Source organism: Callithrix jacchus, chromosome 4 (assembly GCF_049354715.1).
Source record: "Callithrix jacchus isolate 240 chromosome 4, calJac240_pri, whole genome shotgun sequence".
Taxonomy (NCBI): Eukaryota; Metazoa; Chordata; class Mammalia; order Primates; family Cebidae; genus Callithrix; species Callithrix jacchus.
In genome coordinates this window covers 129,066,450-129,088,077 of record NC_133505.1, presented here as the reverse complement: position 1 = coordinate 129,088,077, position 21,628 = coordinate 129,066,450, and the positions used below count along the sequence as shown (strand labels likewise).

The following is a 21,628-nucleotide window of genomic DNA, read 5'->3' as shown; positions in this document are numbered from 1 at the left end:
AAGAACAGAAAATGAAATACCACATATTCTCACTCATAGGCAGATGATGAAAAATGAGAACACATGGAGAGGGAGGGGAGTACTAAACACTGGTGTCTATTGGGGGGAAAAGGGGAGGGCCAGCACGGGGGGGGGATCTGGGGAGGGATAGCCTGGGGAGAAATGTCAAATGTGGGTGAAGGGGAGAAAGGAAGGAAAACACACTGCCATGTGTGTACCTATACAACTGTCTTCCATGTTCTGCACATGTACCCCCAAACTTAAAATGCAATAAATTTTTGAAAAAAGAAAAAAAAGGTTCACTGTAAACTTAGGGAGAGAGACAGACCTGCGGATGGCTTGTGTCCTAAGAGAAGAAAGAACTAAAAGCAAGTAATTTCATCAGAGAGAGAAGAGTCAGGGAAGCCTTTTTCAGAAAAATAAATAAAAGATATTTGAGCAATCTTGAGAGATGAGTGAAACAAGGTTAAGTTCAGATATTCCCAGAGTGAGGGAACCGCATTCATTTAAAAGAAAGGATATCAATCTACTTAGTGGATCCTGAAACCTGAGTATTCAGTTGGTGCAAAAGTAATTGCGGTTTTGATAATTACTTTTAATGGCAAAAACCACAACTACTTTTCTATCAACCTAATAGAATTTACATTCTTGAAAAAAAAAATGAGTATTTAGAGGTGGGAAGCAGAGTACAGGTGGTCAGGATAGCCAGGGGACAAATGGAGATATGATCAGGGGCAGATTAAGTCAATCACAGTAGACCATGCTATTTCCTTGCAGGTGACAGAGAGTTTTGTGTAGGCTTTAAGTAACTGTATCTGTCAAGAACAAATTGAATACAGTAATTTAAACAGGGAGAGTTTATCATAAATAATTAGTTATTTAGTTATTAGTTATTATATTTAATTAGTTATTATAAATAATTATAAATAATTACTAACTATCCCAAGGAGATTGGGATAAACAAAGATTAGTTGGTAAGAAGTAAAAGAAAAATTCAGTGAATTTAATAATAGCCGATATAAGGAATAGCCACTACTCTTTATGATGAGCTAGATCCCAAAGATGAACCTGTTTCTTCCCACTCTTCAACCAACTCCACCACTAGTCCTAAAGGCTGAGATCCAGAACTTGTTGGAAAGGGAATAGAAATGTTTCCCTCGATGCAAAGAGGATGGCATGATGCTGCACAGGTGGAATTGCTGGAAATAAATATACCCTCTAGGGTACAGAGAAAACTATTTCTAGGGAGATATCAGACTGGAAGCACTTGTTTTAAAACTGCCTGAGATAGGCTGGGCATGGTGGCTCATGCCTGTAATCCCAGCACTTTGGGAGGCTGAGGCAGGCAGATCACTTGAGGCCAGGAGTTCTAGCCCAGACTGGCCAACATAGTGAAACACCATCTGTACTAAAAATACAAAAAAGGAGCAGAGCATGGTGTCATGCACCTGTAATTCAATCTGCCCAGGAGGCTGAGGCAGGAGAATCACATGAAACCAGGAGGTGGAGGTTGTAGTAAGCCAAGATTGTGCCACTATCCTCCAGCCTGGGAAACAGAGGAAGACACCATCTCATAACAAAACAAAACACAACAATAACAAAACTGCTTGAGATGTGGAGATGCTGAAGAAGCTGCTAACCGCTGGGATATGCTAACTGGCATGAACTGTAAAGTCAGGCCTTGGAGAAGCTGCCTGCTCTAGAAAGAGACTCATGCTGCAGGAGCCTGACAAAAGGAACACATTGAAAACAACAAGGAATACCTCTTGCTCCTATAGTGTATCTCCAACACCACCTAGTAACAAAGCTTAACATCATGCCAGCTGCAAAGAAAAATATTTAATTGGCACACCTCCATTTTCACAGAGCGAGTAAAAAAGGGTAAATTTAGAACTGAGAAGCAGCAGTGGAGAGAGCAGAGAACCAACATGATATCAACAATGCACAGGAACTGGCATCATCTCTAGAATGGCCCAACACTAAAAACAGAGGTTTAGAAGTTATTCATGAAGTATTAAGAGTCAAAGATTTCTTCCATTACTTTCCTCAGCTGGGTGGTTGCTCTCCTTCAACCCAGTAGAAATACTGAAGTTGTATTATTTAAAGACAAAACAGAAGGTCTTTGGACTGGGAAATGCCAAGCACAGTGCGAAAGTTGGGTGAAAAAGTGAACATAGACATAATGAATGCTAAATGTTGAGACCTCTCCATTCTTTCCTCATGGCTTCCAGAAAGGTGGTTCAATGTAGATGACTTTTGTTTTCCCATGCTTAAAATGAGCAAATGACAAAGATAAGGGGACATCAAAGGAAAGCTCTAATATGAATAATACAGACAAAAACAACAATAGAAACAAAGAACTTAGTGGGAGAAGTTCAAATGTTCTCAGAGTAATAAGAGAAAATTCTGTATCTATGAAACCAAAAGAAGATGCTAGATAAAAAGAAACATTTAGAAAACAAACAGACAAAAGAACATGATAAAAAGCATGATGACAGAGAAGAAAAACTCGATAGTACTGATGAAAGATAAGGTCAAAGAAATCATCTAGAAATTAGAGTAGAAAAATAAGAGATAGAAAATGAGAGAAAAGGTAAGAAAATAAGATAGTCCCAAAGGAACAATACTTGAATTCATAGACATTTCAGAAAGCATATTAAAGAGTAACCAGAGAATCACTGAGAAAATAATTTTAAAAAATTTCCCCACTCTGAAAGTCATGAATTTCCAGATTAAAAGGGCACACTAAGTAATAACAAGAGAGATGAAAAAAAAACCACACTAAAGCATGTAAATGAAATTTTAAGATAACAGAGATAATCTTGAGAAGAGCTAAAAGATAGTATGCCATGCAAAAATAAGGAATCAAATTAACGTTAGACATCTCAACACCACCACTTGTCTCTAGAAAAGGATAAAAAAATACCTTTAAAATTGTGATAAAAAAATCTTTGCATCATGGAAATCAATGCCCGGACTACCAGTGATATGTAAAATAAAGACATTTTCAGGTATGCAAATTCTCAAATATTACCCATGCACCCTTTCTCAAGAAATAAAGGATATGCTCCAACAAAACAAAGAAGTAAACTAGAAAGAAGAAAAGATCAGATGAAGAAAACAGGACACCCAAATGTGGGTAAACTCAATGAGATTTTTTTGCATGGCAAGGAAGGGAAGTTCCTGCACAGGTGCTTTGAAGCATCTCAAAAGAGCAGTTCATTCAAACAGAAAAGGAATGGAGATGTCCAGATGTATGGCTCCATAAAAACAATTAATAGATTACCTGATAAGACTGCTATTTGTGAAAATGGTACTAAAAGACTGTTGAAAATAATATAAAAAATTAGGAATGGTTTTAAATGAACTCAATCTAATAAAAAAGCAAGGCTATTATTAATATCAAGAAAAATTAAAAATACAAAAGAAAATGTAATTTTACTAAATTTCTAAAATGCTCAGTTATTACTTTCATATTCATAATAATTTAAGCAATAAATAAAGATGTAAATCATCTTCTAATATAACTCTATTTTAGGAAATAGAAAAGGGAAGCAGAAGTGATACAAGTTTCAGAGAGCAGACTGAATCCAAGATGGCTGAATAGGAAAAGCTCCAGAGTGCAGTTCCCAGAAAGAACAATGTAGAGGGTGAGTGCCCAAGGCATTTCCAAACAAATGTTCACTGCCCACAGACCAGGAGATTCCCAGGCCAAAAAGTGCCATGAGTTTTCAGCACAGCCAGTGCCGGGTTGGTGCACAGTAACTCACACAAATCTGGGAGGCCATTTCAACTGGCTCCTGGAATGCCTGGGAGACAGAGTCACCCATTCAATCTAAAGGGAGGGGGCAGAGACAGGAAGTCAGGTAATCTGACTCGACAGGTACCACCCCCCACAAAACAAGGAATCTGAAATGCTCTGGATTGAGAATTTCCCAGCAAGTGCAGCTGGACCCAGTACAGTCCAGCTCAGTGGGGGGAAGGGTGACTACCACTACCGAGGCAGTTCACACAGCAGCTGGGCAGAGCCTGCAGCAGCTCAGCAACACCTCTGCTGGTAGACTGTGACTAGACTACTTCATGTGGGGCAGGGAATATATGAAACAAGGAAGCAACACATCAGGAACTTATAAATAAATAAAGCTGACTTTCCAAGGACAGAGCACCTGGGAGGAGAGGCAGTTATGAGTTCTGCTGCAGCAAACTTAAAAGTACCTGCCCAGCAGCTCTACACAGAACAACAGAGGTCCCAGGACAGCACTTGAGCTTCTATAAGGGACAGACTCTCTCCTCAAGCAGCTTCTCAACCCCCACAGACCCAAAGAGACACCTCATAAAGAAAAGTTCAGGCAATCATATGGCAGGTACCCTTCTGGAATAAAGATAACAGAAGAAGAAACTGGCAGCAACCCTTACTGTTCTGCAGCCCCTGTGGGTGATCCCCAGGAAAGTAGGGCCTGGAGGGGACCTCCAGCAGTCCTGCAGCAGAGGGGCCTGACTGTTAGAAGGAAAACTAAGAAAGAGAAAGAAATAAATTCTCATCAAGAAAAAGGACATCCACTCAGAGAACCCATCCAAAAGTCACCAACTATAAAGACCACAGGTAGATAAAGCCACTAAAATGGGAAGAAACCAGTGCAAAAAGGATGAAAACACCCAAAATCAGAATGCTCCTCCTCCTCCAGAGGATCACAACTCCTCATTAGCTAGGGATCAAAGATGGATAGAGAATGAATCTGATGAATTGACAGAAAAAGGCTTCAGAAGGTGGGCAATAACAAACTTCACAGAGCTAAAAGAACATGTGCTAACCCAATGCAAAGAAAAAAGGAACCTAGAAAAAAGATTACATGAGATGCTAACTAGAATAAACAGCTTAGAGAAGAATATAAATGACTTGATATAGCTGAAAAACACAGCATGAGAACTTTGTGAAACATACACAAGTTTCAATAGCTGAATCAACCAAGCAGAAGAAAGAATATCAGAGATTGAAGATCAATTCAATGAAATAAAATGAGAAGGCAAGAATAGAGAAAAGAGTAAAAAGAAATGAACAAAGCCTCCAAGAAATATGGGATTATGTCAAAACACCTAATCTACATTTGATAGGTGTACCTGAATGTGATGGAGAGAATGAATCCAAGCTGGAAAATACTCTTCAGGATATAATCCAGGAGAACTTCCCCAACCTATCAAGGCAGGCCACCATCCAAGTACAGGAAATACAGAGAACACCACAAAAATATTCCTCGAGAAGAGCAACCCCAAGGCACATAATCGTCTGATTCACCTGGGTTGAAATGAAGGAAAAAATGCCAAGGGCAGCCAGAGAGAAAGGTTGGGTTACCCACAAAGGGAAGCCCATCAGACTCACAGTGGATCTCTCAGCAGAAACTCTACAATCCAGAAGAGAGTGGGGGCCAATATTTAACATCCTAAAGCAAAGAACTTTCAACCCAGAATTTCATATCCAGCCAAACTAAGCTTCATAAGCAAAGAAGAAATAAAATCCTTTATGAACAAGCACTTGCTGAGAGATTTCATCACCACCAGGCCTGCCTTACAAGAGCTCCTGAAAGAAGCACTAAACAAGGAAAGGAACAACCAGTACCAGCCATTCCAAAAATGCACCAAATGGCAAAGACCATGGATACAACGAAAAAAAAAATGTGTCGACCAATGGACAAAACATCCAGCTAGCATCAATTTGGCAGGATCAAATTCACACATAACAATATTAACCTTAAAGATAAATGGGTTAAATGTGCAATCAAAAGACACAGACTGGCAAATTGGATAAAATGTCAAGACCCATTGGTGTGCTGTATTCAGGAAACCCATCTTATGTGCAAGGACACGTAGGCTCAAAATAAATGGATGGAGGAATATTTATCAGCAAATTGAGAGCAAAGAAAAGCAGGAGTTGCAATCCTAGTCTGTCATAAAATGGACTTTAAAAAAAAAAGATCAAAAGAGACAAAGAAGGGCATTACATAATGGTAAAAGGATCAATGCATCAAGATGAGCTAATGATCCTAAATATACATGCACCCAATACAGGAGCACCCAGGTACATAAAGCAAGTTCTTAATGACCCACAAAGAGACTTAGCCCCCCACATAATAATAGTAGGAGACTTTAACACTCAACTGTCAATATTAGACAGATCAATAAGACAGAGAATTCACAAGAATATCCAGGACTTGAAATCAGATCTGGACCAAGCAGACCTAATAGTCATCTACAGAAATCTCCACCACAAATCCACAGAATATACATTCTTCTCAGCACCACACTGAATGTACTGTAAAACTGACCACATAATTGAAAGTAAATAACTCCTCAGCAAATGCCAAGAAGAAAAAAACAAACAGAAATCATAATAAACAGTCTCTCAGACCACAGGGCAATAAAATCAGAACTCAGAATTAAGAAACTAACTCATAACCACACAACTTCATGGAAACTGAACAACTGGCTACTGAATGTCAACTGGATAAACAATGAAATGAAGGCAGAAATAAAAATATTCTTTGAAACCAATGAGAATCAAGATGCAACATACCAGAATCTCTGGGACACATTTAAAGCAATGTCTAGAGGGAAACTAAAAGCAATTAATGCCCATATGAGAAGTGAGGAAAGTTTTAAAATTGACATCCTATCATCAAGAATGAAAAAGCTAGAGCAGCAAGATAAAAAAAAAACTCAAAAGCTAGCAGAAGACAAGAAATAACTAAGATCAGAGAAGAACTTAAGGAGATAGAGACACATGTTGAACAATGAGAACACATGGACACAGGGAGGGGAGCATCTCACATTGGGGACTGTTACAGGGCCAAGGGAGGGACAGCAGTGGAGTGGGGAGGTTGGGGAGAGATAACATGGGGAAACATGCCAGATGTAGGTGATGGGGGGGATGGAGGCAGCAAGCCACATTGCCATGTGTCTACCTATGAAACAATCCTGTATGATCTGCACATGTACCCCAGAACCTAAAGTACAATTTAAAAAAAGAACCAAAAAAAAAAAAGGTTCTGAGAGCTAATTCTTTCATATTAGACTAGACATTCATACTCTACTTATTTCATATTACCTAGACTTTCAACAGAGGCCAGGTACAGTGGCTGAAGCCTTAACCCTATCACTTTGGGAGACTGAGGCAGGTGAATCACTTGAGGTCAGGAGTTAGAACAATCTGGCTAACATGGTGAAATACTGTCTCTACTAAAAATACAAAAATTAGCCGGGCATTGTGGTGCATACATGTAATCCCAGCTACTTGGGAGGCTGAGGCAGGAGAATCACTTGAACCCAGAAGACAGAGGTTGCAGCAAGCTGAGATGGTGCCACTGCATTCCAGCCTGGGCAACAGAGCATGAGTCCATCTCAAATAATGTGTGTTAATATATATATATATGAGTCAATCTCAAAAAGTTGTTTAAGAAGTACTATATATACACACTTTTTGAGATGGACTTTTACTCTAATGTGTGTTAAGAATTGACCATATACCCAGCTTCATATATATATAGATGTACACACACACACACACACACACACACACACACACACATACATAATTTATAAATATGATAACATATAAAGAAATTACCTCTAAAGAGAAAGTGATTGCTTCTAGGGAAGAGAACTGGAAAAGTGTTTGGGAGCAAATTACTGTATTTTGTTACATATCATCCTGTTCTTTTTGGCATATAAACTATGTGAAAATATTACTTTTCAAATATAAAATTAATTTTAAAAGAACAAGAGAATATTTTAGTTAAAAATGTTAGTTTTCTACTCACACTCACTAAACTAATGTATGTTAAGAATTGACTGTATACCCAGCTTCATGCTATGCATTGGTCATAAAATTAGAATACGACAGGAATCGTAACTTCAAGGAGTGCATAAGGTTAGAGAATGGTAGAGGGATGATGAGAAAAACATAAAACAAATAATTAGCATTGTCAATGCTAGATATACAGTATAAATTGTAGCATGGGAAATTAAATTGTGTAATAGAAATAAATGGGGAAAATTTTCTTGGAAATAAATGTTTTTGTGGTTTATAACAAGTTGCTCTGCCAGGTTACCATATTATCTTCTTAATAATAGAAGAGGTAGATGCTTTTTTATTGCCTCATATGTATGATACTCATACTGGGTCTTTTATCTAAATCCGTTGACTTAGTCCTCCTAACTCTATTAGCCTCATTTTACAGATGAAATCAATAATAGTAATTTTAAGAATAGAAGAGCTTCACATTAGTACCCAGGGCTGACACATGATTAAGCCTCAAAGAAAGAAAGTAAACTAAATTATCTATTTGGCTTTATGTCTTTATAAATTTTTTGCTTACAATTGACTTACATATATATTATACATAATATATAACTTAATGTATATTATATATTACATATATATATTTTGTATATTATGTACATTATTGCATTTTAGATTCTGGGGTAAATATAAAGAACATGAAGGATTGTTGCAGAGGTGTATACATGGCAATGTGGTTTGCTGCCTCCATCCTCATCACCTGTATCTGGCATTTATCCCCATGTTATCCCTCCCCTTCTCCCTAGCTCCCAGTGTCCCACACCTAGTTCCTCCCACTCAAACCTAAGTGTGTAATGCTCCCCTCCCTGTGTCCATATGTTCTCACTGTTCAACACCCACCTATGAATGAGAACATGTGGTGCTTCATTCTCTGTTCCTGTGTCAGTTTGCTGAGAATGATGGTTTCCAGGTTCATCCATGTCCCTACAAAGGACATGAACTCATCATTTTTTACGGCTGCATAGTATTCCATAGTGTATATGAAATTTTCCCTGTCCAGTCTATCATTGATGGGCATTTGGGTTGGTTCCAAGTCTTTGCTATTGTAAACAGTGCTTCAATGAATATACGTGTGCATGTGTCCTTTTAATAGAACGATTTATAATCCTTTGGATATATACCCAGTAATGGGATTGCTGGGTCAAATGGAATTTCTATTTCTAGGTCCTTGAGAAATCGCCACACTGTCTTCCACAATGGTTGAACTAATTTACACTCCCACCAAAAGTGTAAAAGTGTTCCTATCATCCACATCCTCTCCAGCATCTCTTGTCTCTAGATTTTTTAATGATTGCCATTCTAATTGGCATGAGATGGTATCTCAATGTAGTTTTAATTTGCATTTCTCTAATAACAAGTGATGATGAGCATTTTTTCATGTTTATTGGCCTCATGTATGTCTTCTTTTGAAAGTGTCTGTTCATATCCTTCGCCCACTTTTGAATGGGTTTGTTTGTTTTTTTCCTGTAAATCTGTTTTAGCTCTTTGAAGATTTTGGATATAAATCCTTTGTCATATGGGTAGATTGCAAAAAAATTTTCCCATTCTGTTAGTTGCTGGTTTACTCTAATGATTGTTTCTTTTGCAGTGCAGAAGCTCTAAAGTTGAATTAGATCCCATTTGTCTATTCTGGCTTTTGTTACCAATGCTTTTGGTGTTTTAGTCATGAAATCCTTGCCCATGCCTATGTCCTGAATGGTTTTGCCTAGGTTTTCTTCTAAGGTTTTTATTGTGTTAGGTCTTATGTTTAAGTCTTTAATCCGTCTGGAGTTAATTTTAGTGTAAGGTGTTGGGAAGGGGTCCAGTTTCTGCTTTCTGCACACTGCTAGCCAGTTTTCCCAACACCATTTATTAAACAAGAAATCCTTTCCCCATTGCTTGTTTTTGCCATGTTTGTCAAAGATTAGATTGTAGTAGATGTGTGGTGTTGCCTCCAAGGCTTCTGTTGTGTTCCATTTGTCTATATCTCTGTTTTGGTACCAGTACCATGCTGCTTCGATTACTGTAGCCTTGTAGTATAGTTTGAAGTCACGTAGTGTGATGCCTCCAGCTATGTTCTTTTTGCTTACAATTGACTTGGCTATGCAGGCTCTCTTTTGGTTCCATATGAAGTTTAAGGTACTTTTCTCCAGTTCTGTGAAGAAGATCATAGGTAGCTTAATAGGGATAGCATTGAATCTATAAGTTACTCTGGGCAGTATGGCCATTTTTCCCGATATTTATTCTTTCTAACCATGAGCATGGAATGTTTCTCCATCTGTTTTTGTCCTCTATTATTTCATTGAGCAGTGGTTGGTAGTTCTCCTTGAGGAGGTCTTTTACATCCTTTGTTAGTTGTATTCATAGGTATTTTATTCTCTTTGTAGCAATTGTGAATGGCAGTTCATTCTTGATTTGGCCCTCTTTAAGTCTGTTATTGGTGTATAGGAATGCTATGATTTCTGCACATTGATTTTGTATCCTGAGACTTTGCTAAAGTTGCTTATCAGTGTAAGGAGATTTTGGGCTGAGACAATGGGATATTCTAAATATACAATCATGTCATCTGCAAATAGAGATAATTTGACTTCCTCCTTTCCTAATTAAATACCCATTATTTCTTTTTCCTGCCTGATTGCTCTGTCTAGAACTTCCAATACTATATTGAATAGGAGTGGTGAGAGATGGCATCCTTGTCTAGTGCCAGATTTCAAAGTGAATGCTTCCACTTTTTGCCCATTCAGTATGATATTCACTGTGGGTTTGTCATAAATAGCTTTTATTATTTTGTTATATGTTCCATGGATACCTAGTATATCAAGAGTTTTTAGCATGAAATGCTGTTGAATTTTGTCAAAGGCTTTCTTTGCATCTATTGAAATAATCATGTGGTTTTTTTCTTTGGTTCTGTTTATGTGGTGAATTAGATTAATAGAATTCTGTATGTTGAACCAGCCTTTCATCCCCAGTATGAAGACTACTTGATCGTGATGGATAAGCTTTTTGATGGCTGGTGCAATCAGTTTGCCAGCATGTTATTGAAAATTTTTGCATCTATGTTTATCATGGATATTGGCCTGAAGTTTCTTTTCTTGTTGAGTCTCTGCCAGCTTTTCCTATCAGGATGATGTTGGTCTCATAAAAAGTTCTGGGGAGAATTCCCTCTTTTTAGATTTTTTTAAAATTGCATTTTAGGTTTTGGGGTACATGTGCAGAACATGCAAGATAGTTGCATAGGTACACACGTGGCAGTGTGATTTGCTGCCTTCCTCCCCTTCACCCACATCTGGCATTTCTCCCCATGCTATCCCTCCCCAGCTCCCCCACCCCGCTGTCCCTCCCCTATTCCACCCAATAGACCCCAGTGTGTAGGGCTCCCCTTCCTGTGCCCATGTGTTCTCATTGTTCATCACCCGCCTATGCGTAAAAATATGTGGTATTTCATTTTCTGTCCTTGTGTCAGTTTGCTGAGAATGATGTTCTCCAGATTCATCCATGTCCCTAAAAACTATGTAAACTCGTTTTTGATTGCTGCATAATATTCCATGGTGTATATGCACCACATTTTCCCAGTCCAGTCTATCATCAATGAGAATTTGGGTTGGTTCCAGGTCTTTGCTATTGTAAACAGTGCTGCAACGAACATTCGTGTGCATGTGTCTGTATAGCAGAACAATTTATAGTCCTTTGGACATATACCCAGTAATGGGATTGCTGGGTCAAATGGATTGTTTGGAATAGTTTCAGGAGTGGTACCAGCTTCTCTTTGTATGTTTGGTAGAATTCAGCTGTGAACCTCCCTGGACCTGAGCTTTTTTTGGTTGGAAAGCTATTAATTGCTGCCTCAACTTCAGCCCTTGTTATTGGTCTATTCAGGGTTTTGACTTCTTCCTGGTTTAGGCTTGGAAGGGAGTAAGTGTCCAGGAATTTATCCATTTCATACAGGTTTACTGGTTTATGTGCATAAAGTTGTTTGTAGTAATCTCTGATGGTGGTCTGTATTTCTGTGGAATCTGTGGTGATATCTCCTTTATTGTTTTTTTATTGCATCTATTTGATTCTTCTTTCTTTTCTTCTTTATTAATCTGGATACTGGTCTATTTTGTTGATCTTTTCAAAAAACCAGCTCTTGGATTTATTGAATTTTTGAAGGGTTTTTTTCCTCTATCTCCTTCAGTTCTACTCTGATCTTAGTTATTTCTTGTCTTCTGCTAGCTTCTGAGATTTTTTGATCTTGCTCCTCTAGCTATTTCAATTTTGCTGATAGGGTGTTGATATTAGATCTTTCCTTGTTTCTCATGTGGGCATTTATTGCTATGAATTTTCCTCTAGACACTGCTTTAAATGTGTCTCAGAGATTCTAGTATGTTGTGTCTTCATTCTCGTTAGTTTTGAAGAACATCTTTATTTCTGCCTTCATTTCATTGTTTATCCAGTCAACATACAACAGCCAGTTGTTCGGTTTTCGTGAAGTTGTGTGGTTCTGAGCTAGTTTCTGAATTCTAAGTTCTAAGTTGATTGCACTGTCATCTGAGAGACTGTTAGTTATGTTTCTGATGTTTTGCATTTGCTGAGGAGTCATTTACTTCCAATTATGTGCTCAATTTTAGAGTAGGTGTGATGTGGTGCTGAGAAAAATATATAATCTGTGGATTTGGGGTAAAGAGTTCTATAAATGTCTACTAGGTTTGCTTAGTTCCAGTCTGAATTCATGTCCTGGATATCCTTGTTAATTTTCTGTCTCATTGATCTGTCTAATATTGACAATGGAGTGTTAAAGTCTCCCACTATTATTGTATGGGAGTCTAAGTCTCTTTGTAGGTCATTAAAAACTTGCTTTATGTATCTGGGTGCTCCTGTACTGGGCACGTATATATTTAGAATTGTTAGCTCTTCTTGTGGCATTGATCCTTTTACCATTATGTAATGCCCTACCTTCTCTCTTTTGATCTTTGTTGCTTTAAAGTCTATTTAATCAGAGGCTAGGATTGCAGCTCCTGCTTTTTTTTGCTCTCCATTTGCTTGATAAATCTTCCTCCATCCCTTTATTTTGAGCGTATGTGTATCCTTGCATGTAAAATTGGTTTCCTGGATGTAGCACACGGATGTGTTTTGACTTTTTATCCAATTTGCCAGTCCGTGTCTTTTGAATATGGCATTTAGCTCATTTATATTTAAGGTTAATATTGTGACGTGTGAATTTGATTCTGCCATTTTTATGCTAGCTGGTTGTTTTGCCCATTAGTTGATGCAATTTCTTCACTGTGTCTATGCTCTTTACTATTTGGTACATTTTTGGAGTGGCTGGTACTGGTTATTCCTTTCTATGTTTAGTGCTTCTTTCAGGAGCTCTTGTAAGGCAGGCCTGGTGGTGATGAAATCTCTGAGCAATTGCTTGTTTGTAAAGAATTTTATTTCTCCTTTGCTTATGAAGCTTAGTTTGGCTGGATATGAAATTCTAGGTTGAAAGTTTTTTTCCTTTAAGGATGTTGAATATTGGCCCCCACTATCTCCTGGCTTGTACGGTTTCTGTTGAGAGATCCACTGTTAGTTTTGTGGGCTTGCCTTTGTGGGTAACCCGACCTTTCTCTCTGGCTGCTCTTAGCATTTTTTCCTTCATTTCAACCCTGGTGAATCTGATGATTATGTCCCTTTGGGTTGCTCTTCTTGAGGAATCTTTGTGGTGTTCTCTCTATTTCCTGGACTTGAATGTTGGCCTGCCTTGCTAGGTTGGGGAAGTTCTCCTGGATAATTTCCTGAAGAGTGTTTTCCAGCTTGGATTCATTCTCTCCATCACATTCAGGTACACCTATCAAATGTAGATTAGGTGTTTTGACATAATCCCATATTTCTTGGAGGCTTTGTTCATTTCTTTTTACTCTTTTTTATCTAATCTTGCCTTCTCATTTTATTTCATTGACTTGATCTTCAATCTCTGATATTCTTTCTTCTGCTTGGTCAATTCAGCTATTGAAACTTGTGTATGCTTCATGAAGTTCTTGTGTTTTTCAGCTCCATCAATTCATTTATATTCCTCTCTAAGCTGTTTGTTCTTGTTAGCATTTTGTCCAACTCTTTTTCAAGGTTCTTAGTTTCTTTGCATTGGGTTAGATCATGATATTTTAGCTCAGAGAAGCTTGTTATTACCCACCTTCTGAAGCCTGTTTCTGTCCATTCATCAAACTCATTCTCCATCCAGCCTTGTTCCCTTGCTGGTGAGGAGCTGTGGTCCCTTGGAGAAGGAGAGGCATTCTGGTTTTGGGTATTTTCCTCCTTTTTGCCCTGGTTTCTTCCCATATTTGTGCATTTATCTACCTGTGGTCTTTGATTGGTGACTTTCAGATGGGGTCTCTAAGTACACATATTTTTGTTGATGATGAAGTTATTTCTTTCTGTTTTTTATTTTTCTTTCTAGGAGTCAGGGCCCCCTGCTGTAGGACTGCTGGAAGTCCACTCCAGACCCTGCTTGCCTGGGGATCACCTACAGTGGCTGCAGAACAGTAAGAGTTGCTGCCAGTTTCTTCTTCTCTTATCTTTGTCACAGAAGGATACTGCTAGATGTCAGCCTGAGCTCTCCTTTATGAGGTGTCTCTTTGATTATATGGGGGTTTGGGAGCTGCTTGAGCAGACAGTCTTTCCATTTTAGCAGCTCAAGTGGTGAGTTGTGAGCTCTGTTGTTCTGTTCAGAGCTACTGGGCAGGTACATTTAAGTCTGCTGTGGCAGAACACATAACCGCCTTTTCCCCCAGGTGCTCTGTCCTGGGAAGATGGGGCTTTATTTATAAGTTCCTGGCATTTTGCTGCCTTTTTTCAGAGATGTCCTTCCCAGCGAGGAGGTAGCCTAGTCATAGACTGCCAGCAGAGATGTTGCTGAGCTGCTGTAGACTCTGCCCAGCTGCTGTGTGAACTTCCTTGCAGTTTTGTCTATGGGGTATAGTTTGAATTGCCTTGGTAATGGCGGTCTGCCTCAGCAATGGCAGACTGTCTCTGTAATAGTGGACTGCCTCGGTTATGGCAGATTACCTTGATAATGGCAGACTGCCTTGGTAATGGCAGTGAACTGCCTCAGTTATGGTGGACTGCCTCAGTAATGGTGGACTGCCTCAGTAGTAGTAGACTGCCTTGGTAATGGTGGACACCCTTCCCCCCACAGAGCTGGACCATCCCGGCTCCAGCTGTCCTTGCTGTGAAACTCTCAATCCAGAGCATTTCAGATTGCTGGTACTTGTGGGGGTTGGACCAGCTGTTCCAGATCACCTGGTTCCCTGTTTCAGCTCCCTTTTTTTCAGTTGAAGGGGTGAACTCTGTCTCTCAGGCATTTCAGTCGCCAGTTGAAATGCCACCTGGATTTGTTTGAGTTTTTGTGCAGAGACCCGCCATGCTGGCTGAAACAGCCATGCTGGAGACTTGTGATGCTTTTCCACCCAGGAATATCCTGGTATGTGGGCAGTAAAAAATTGTTTGGAAATGCAGTGATCACTCACCCTCTCCGTTTTCACTGGGAACTGCAAACCACAGCTGTTCCTATTCGGCCATCTTGGATCCTCTCCTTATTTGGCTTTATTTCTTTCTGTGATTTGTAGTCAAGGAAAGTAGGAAAGTTACTGTTGTAGGGTATCAGAACCCCACAATGCTTTTGAAATGGATGTGTGCTAGAACATGATGTCTTTGTCATGCCAAACATTCCTTTAAATATCGGAGTGTAACTATTTATTCATACAGTTATATATAGTTACCAAATAAAGTGTTTCTTCTTTTTCTTTAAACAAACTTAAAATTTCCATGTGAATGAAATAAAAATACAATCAAAATATGCTTGTGTTATCTTCTTTTGTAATTCCCAAGATGCTAATATTATTAATTGTATTCAATATATTCTGAATAATGTAATTTAAATTTTCAATACTTAACTCCATTTTTCTGCCCATTTAGTCATTGTGTGCTTGCTGTATTGGTGTGCTTATAACCTTACATAAAAGATGAAGACTGAATAATAAAATGCTTAACTCTATTTTGTATTCATCTCATCATCCTATTATTGAAGCACTTTGAATAGTATCTACCTGTGATCTGTATAACGTTCACAACACTGTATTCTAAATTGAAATGAAATGATAGCTAGAATAAATATTTGATGTCCTTTCTCCCTATCATTCTCTCTGTATGCTTTCCATTTTGGTGTCACATGACCATTCTGAAAAGAGTAAAATAAGACTGTATATTTGCTAAGAGATTTATTTTTTGTAATGCATTAGAAAGCCTCAGGAAATCAGGAGTTCAGCAGCTGACAGTCTATAAATTGTTGCTTAAATTATAGAAGCTTTTAAAATCCTCACTGTGGAGATTTCGCAAAGGTTATTTTCATATTTAAAATTCTCTGTGAATTTATTTTTTGACCAGAAAATGAGTCAAGGGTTGTCTTTAAGCTACTGTAATTCTCAGGTATATTTCAAATCAATTCAAGTCATGTCAAACAGAAATGTAAAAATTAAATTACCCTTGGGTAAGGCCTGTGTGCCAAACCTGTATATCAAACTTATGTGCCCATAACTTATGTATAAAGCCAGTATGTATATATTGAGCCTACGAACCCAAAACTTATGAAGCCTATGTGTATAATCTGTGTATCCAAGGCCTAAGTCTCCCTAGGCCTAGTAGGTGGAGTGTAAGGTACATGGATGTGCTTTGGTCAAGGATAAGCTGAGGCAGACATCCAGGCCAAAGTAACTCAGTGAGTTTGGAGCACAGACGCATAACTCCACTTGTTATATAATCACAACTATGTAGTCATAACATGGTAAGGGTCATCACCTGGCTCGGAGTCACTATTGCTTGTAAAATGTATACCTGCCCTGCTGATGCTGTGCATGTGACTTGTGTCGAGAGAGAGAGAAGCTGCTGACACTGTAGAGAAAGCGGGCCATGCAGCTCTGTGTGGGAGTGGCAGGAGCCACAGACAGACAGTCAGCCAAGACAGAGACAGACAGTGTAAGAAAGCTGCTGAATAAAACCATATTTTATCTGTCTATGCCCCCCCGCCACCTGCCCCAAGTATTCTTTCAGCTATATGCTACCCATCCACCTAGTCCCTTTGGACCTCAGCATGGGCTGGAACCTAACACTAGGCATGACACTTTGTTTCTTCTTTATTTTTTTAATATATATTTTATTGCGTTTTAGGTTTTGTGGTAAATGTGAAGAACATGCAAGATTGTTGCACAGGTACATACATGGCAATGTAGTTTGCTGCCTTCCTCCTCTTCACCTATATCTGACATTTCTCCCGATGCTATCTCTCCCCAACTTCCTACCTCTCCACTGTCCGTCCCTTAGATCCCCCCCACAGACCCCAGTGTGTGATGCTTCCCTCCCTATGTCCATGTATCCTCATTATTCAACACCTGCTTATTGACATCTTGTTTCTTCTTTTACAACACATTTCCAAATCTAGGAGAAAAGGGATCTTATGAAATACTAGCAATGAGGTTTCTGTTTTCAAAAATATGAATAGTAAATAAAATGGCCTACAGGTAGACACAAATCTATTATACAAATTTAGCTTTGTTATTCCCTAGTCTAAAGCTGACTTGTATGGGTAAAAAGCAAATTACAAATTAATAAAGACAGTAGTCATAATCTCTTCTTCCCCCATGTCTCTGTCCTATAACGTTTGTTACTTTCTTCTATATATTATGTTATGTGTGAAAGTCTCATCTCTCCTACTGTGATAAAGCTCTTTAAAGAAAACATCCCCTCTCTTATACTTTTTGTCCCTATACTACCTATCTCTGATTTTACAGTATTTAGCATTTAATTCATTAATTTCATAAGCTTTTAAAAAATATTTGTCTACTCAAGAATATTTAAAAAACAGCAAAATGAATAAATAAATAAAATGAGTCACAGTTTCTTCATCTGAACATACCAGAGATAATATTTGAAACTATTCCCTCTTTTACCTTTTTCTATATAAAGCATGATGTCCGCATAGTTTGTATATATAGTTAGACATTACAACATGATGAGCCTCCATGTAATTGTTAAATCGTGGTAAACAGTTAAATAGCTCCATAATGTCTCATGTAGTGAGTATTATAATATTCTTTTGCTTTGAGGCAGAAAAGTTGTTGCAAACTAAGCTGTGACTCCAAAATCACCTCCACCTCCCACCCTGCCCCCACCCCACCCCATGTTTTTGAAATGCTATAGTAATTTTGAGGATAGAAGTGTAGTGAGTGATCTGGTGATAAGACCATGGCTCCAGGTGTAGGTTTTAGGATGTATTGAGTTCAACCAAGAGACCCTCAACCAAGAGACCCTCATGCTATGCACAGCTCTGAAGAGCAAGACTCTGTGGTTCATTAGATGTTATTGGCAGTTTGTTTCACAACTTTTCTATCTTGGCCACCCAAAAAAACTTACTTTCTCAAGAAAAGGAAGGACTTTTCAGCTTAAAACACCTGAAGACCTGATTTGCCTCAGTTTATTCTACTGAACACTAAGACACCCTCTGTTTACACTGTTAATTGGAATAGTTTACCATTAAAGGGAAATCAACTCTTAAGAGAAAACTCCTGCTTCTGGGACTTCACTCACTAGAAATGCCTTGACACTATATGTAAGCTCCAAGGGAGATCTCTCCAGGCTCTACCTTTTCTCCACACACTTAACCACATTAACCATTCCACTGCCCTAAATACCAGCCATATTGCTTTTTACCATATATCTACCTCTTTGCTTGACTTTTTAAAATTTTTCACATAATGAAAAGTCTTTCTTTTTTCATTTATTTTCTTTTCAACTTTTAGGTTCAAAAGAGTACAGATGCAGGTTTTTTATATAGATAAATTGCATGTTTCAGGAGTCTGGTGAACAGATTATTTTGTCACTCAAGTAATCAGCATAATACCTGAGAGGTAGTTTTTCAATGCTCACCCTCTTCCCACCCTCCACAAAGAAGGGAACAACAGACACCAGGCCGTATTTGTGGGTAAAGGGTGGGAGGAGGGTGAGGACTGGAAAAATACCTATTGGGAATTATGCTGATTACCTTGGTGACAAAATAATCTGTACATCAAACCCCCACAACACACAATTTATCCACTTAACAAACCTATACATATACCCTTTGAATCTTTGTGTCCATGTGTACTCAATATTTAGCTAACACTTGTAATTGAGAACATGCAGTATTTGGTTTTTTGTTGCTGCATTAATACATGTAAGATAATGGCCTCCAGCTAAATCCATGTTGCTGCAAAGAACATGATCTCATTCTTCTTTATGGCTATATAGTATTCCATAATGTAAATATATACTACATTTTCTTCATCCAGCTCACAACTGATGGGTATCCGGGTTGATTCCATGTCTTTCCTATTGTGAATAGTACTGTGATTAACATATGTGCATGTGTCTTTTTGGTGGAATGATTTGTATTCCTTGGGGTATATACCCAGTAATGAGATTCTTGGGTTGAATGTTAATTCTATTTTAAGTTCTTTGAAAAATCTCCAGACTGCTTTTCATACTGGCTGAAAAAATTTATAATCCCACCAGCAGTGTATAAGTATTCTGTTTTCTCTGCAACCTTGCTAGCATCTGTTATTTCTTGACATTTTAATAATAGCCATTCTGACCAGTGTGACATGGTATCTTATTGTGGTTTTAATTTGCATTTCCCTAGTTATTAATGATATTGAACATTTTTCCTATGCTTCTTTGCCATGTGTAGTCTTCTTTTGAGAAGTATCTGTTCATGTCCTTTGCCCATTATTTAATGGGGTTTTTGTTTTTTGGTTATTAAGTTCTTTACAGATTCTGGATATTAGACCATTGACAGATACATAGTTTGCAAATATTTTCTACCATTCTTCAGGCTGTCTGCTCACTTTGTTGATAATTTTTCTTCTACTTGGCTTTTCCGAAGTTGGTAGTCCATTCAGATAATTTTTTATATGGAAAGGAGTAGGAAATCTCCACCCAGGTTCTGACATGCACACTACATTTTCTACCATTCTTCATTCTAACATCCAGGCCCAGATCTCAAAACATCCCATCCAGGTTGGAACCCCAGGGTAACATCATGTGCAGGCAAGGAGACAGCAGGTGGTTCAGACACTGACTGTTTGGGAGACAATTTTCATATTTTCAAATGATTGTGGGGTTTATCTTATATGTTATGCTCAAAAAATTTAGCTAGAATATTTTTGAAATTTTAAAAACTCTTTTATTTAGTGTTAAGTATATGATTTTTCACTTTCTTTAAACATTTTAAAAGAAAGACAAATGTATATATCATACAAAAGTTTGTGTATGTTTTTAGTTTGAATGCTTTATTATGTAGTTTAAATTTCAATGCTTAATCTATAATTGATTATTATGGCTCTGTTAAAGGTTACTCTATGATTATATACTTTTAAATTTTCTTTGTATTTTAAAGCATTTGCTTTTGTGTTTTTTAAATAGATATTAGTGTTTTAGTATACTGTTTTCAATATTGATTGATCATAGTATTTAAAACACTTAATAGAGTTTTATCATAGAGTAAGTTCTCAATGAATATTATTGATGTAGTTATTTTAACAGAAACAGAAAGGAGATGAGACAGTATATGAAATGTATATATTTTATCAATATAAAATGATATTCCTTGTTAGTTTGGGATCACTTTCAAAGAGCAGTAACATATATTCAACTATAGTAATTAACCATATAATGAGTTTATTTTATCCACATAACAAGTTGAGAGTTCACTATTTTATCCCACATAAAAAGTACTTTCAACTCATATACAGCATATTGATAGCACCTTCTCTCTTTCTGCTCTGCTATCCTTAGCTGCATCTGTCATATCCAAGGTCACCCCAATCTCTTACTTCCAAAAAGTGCTTTTGTCAGAAAGAAGAATAAAGACGCAACTAGGAGGAAAAGGCTCCACAAGTATAAAGAAAAGACAAATTTACCAGCAATCCAAAGCAGATTGCTTAGTATGTCCCAAGAGATGAAGATCTTATATGGCCCCTTCTATGCAAGAAAGGTCAGAAATATTGATTTTTTTTAAGCAGGGTGGCATCCCAAGCAAAATTTGAAGTTCTATTAGTAAGGAAAAAAAACAGACAGAATATTGGGTAGGCAAAAATATTGTCTTTTATGCCTGCTATATGTCTCTGATACCTTTTATTTTCATTTGTCTAATATTTATTATTGCTTGTTTCTCTCTCTTTTTTAAAATTTTACTGACATATTATATTTTAATATTGTTATTATTAATGTTAGTCTTTATGTCATTTGGTATATGGTTTTTAAGTTCTGGAAAATATCCATTTGAATCAAAACCTTTTCTCATAAATAAAACCTATTTTTTCCAATATATTTCAAAGTGGACATAAACAAGGGAGCTTTAGGAATCAATGCACTCATTACAAAAAATCCTTGCTCAAAGGGTTCAGGAATTTTTATGTTTATCACATTCACTGATGGTCAGAAACCCAAAGAATAGGCAAGTTTCTTGGTACCTTATTTTCCTTAGCATCCTTCAACATAAACTAGGCCAAATATAGACAGAGATGTCCCTATACAAAATGTTAGGGTCCATTTCTTATAATTATTATTATTGGTAACATTTACTAGAACTCATATTAGAGTTGATTACCAATTATATTTGATAATTAAAAAAGAAGCATTTTACATATTTTTAAAGTAAAGCAGTACCTTAATAACAATTTTTCCAACGATTTGTTTTTCACAAAGACCATTTTCAAGGTGGTGAAAAAGAAAATTGCAGGCAAGCATAGT

General features: G+C 37.6%; 1 protein-coding gene across 9 annotated transcripts in view; it reads right to left on the bottom strand.

The window, feature by feature from the left end:
• The window catches only part of PKIB (cAMP-dependent protein kinase inhibitor beta), a 275,134-nt gene that overhangs the window by 191,239 nt on the left and 62,267 nt on the right, over positions 1-21,628 (bottom strand). Inside the window, exon 3 of one of the 9 annotated variants that reach the window (XM_078370011.1) lies at positions 11,216-15,401. The exons of the other annotated variants lie outside the window; for them this stretch is intronic. Within the exon in view, the coding sequence (XP_078226137.1) occupies positions 15,327-15,401 (75 nt within the window). The 3' untranslated portion in view covers positions 11,216-15,326. Of the gene's footprint in view, positions 1-11,215; positions 15,402-21,628 lie in introns of those variants that run through there. 9 annotated transcript variants of the gene reach the window in all.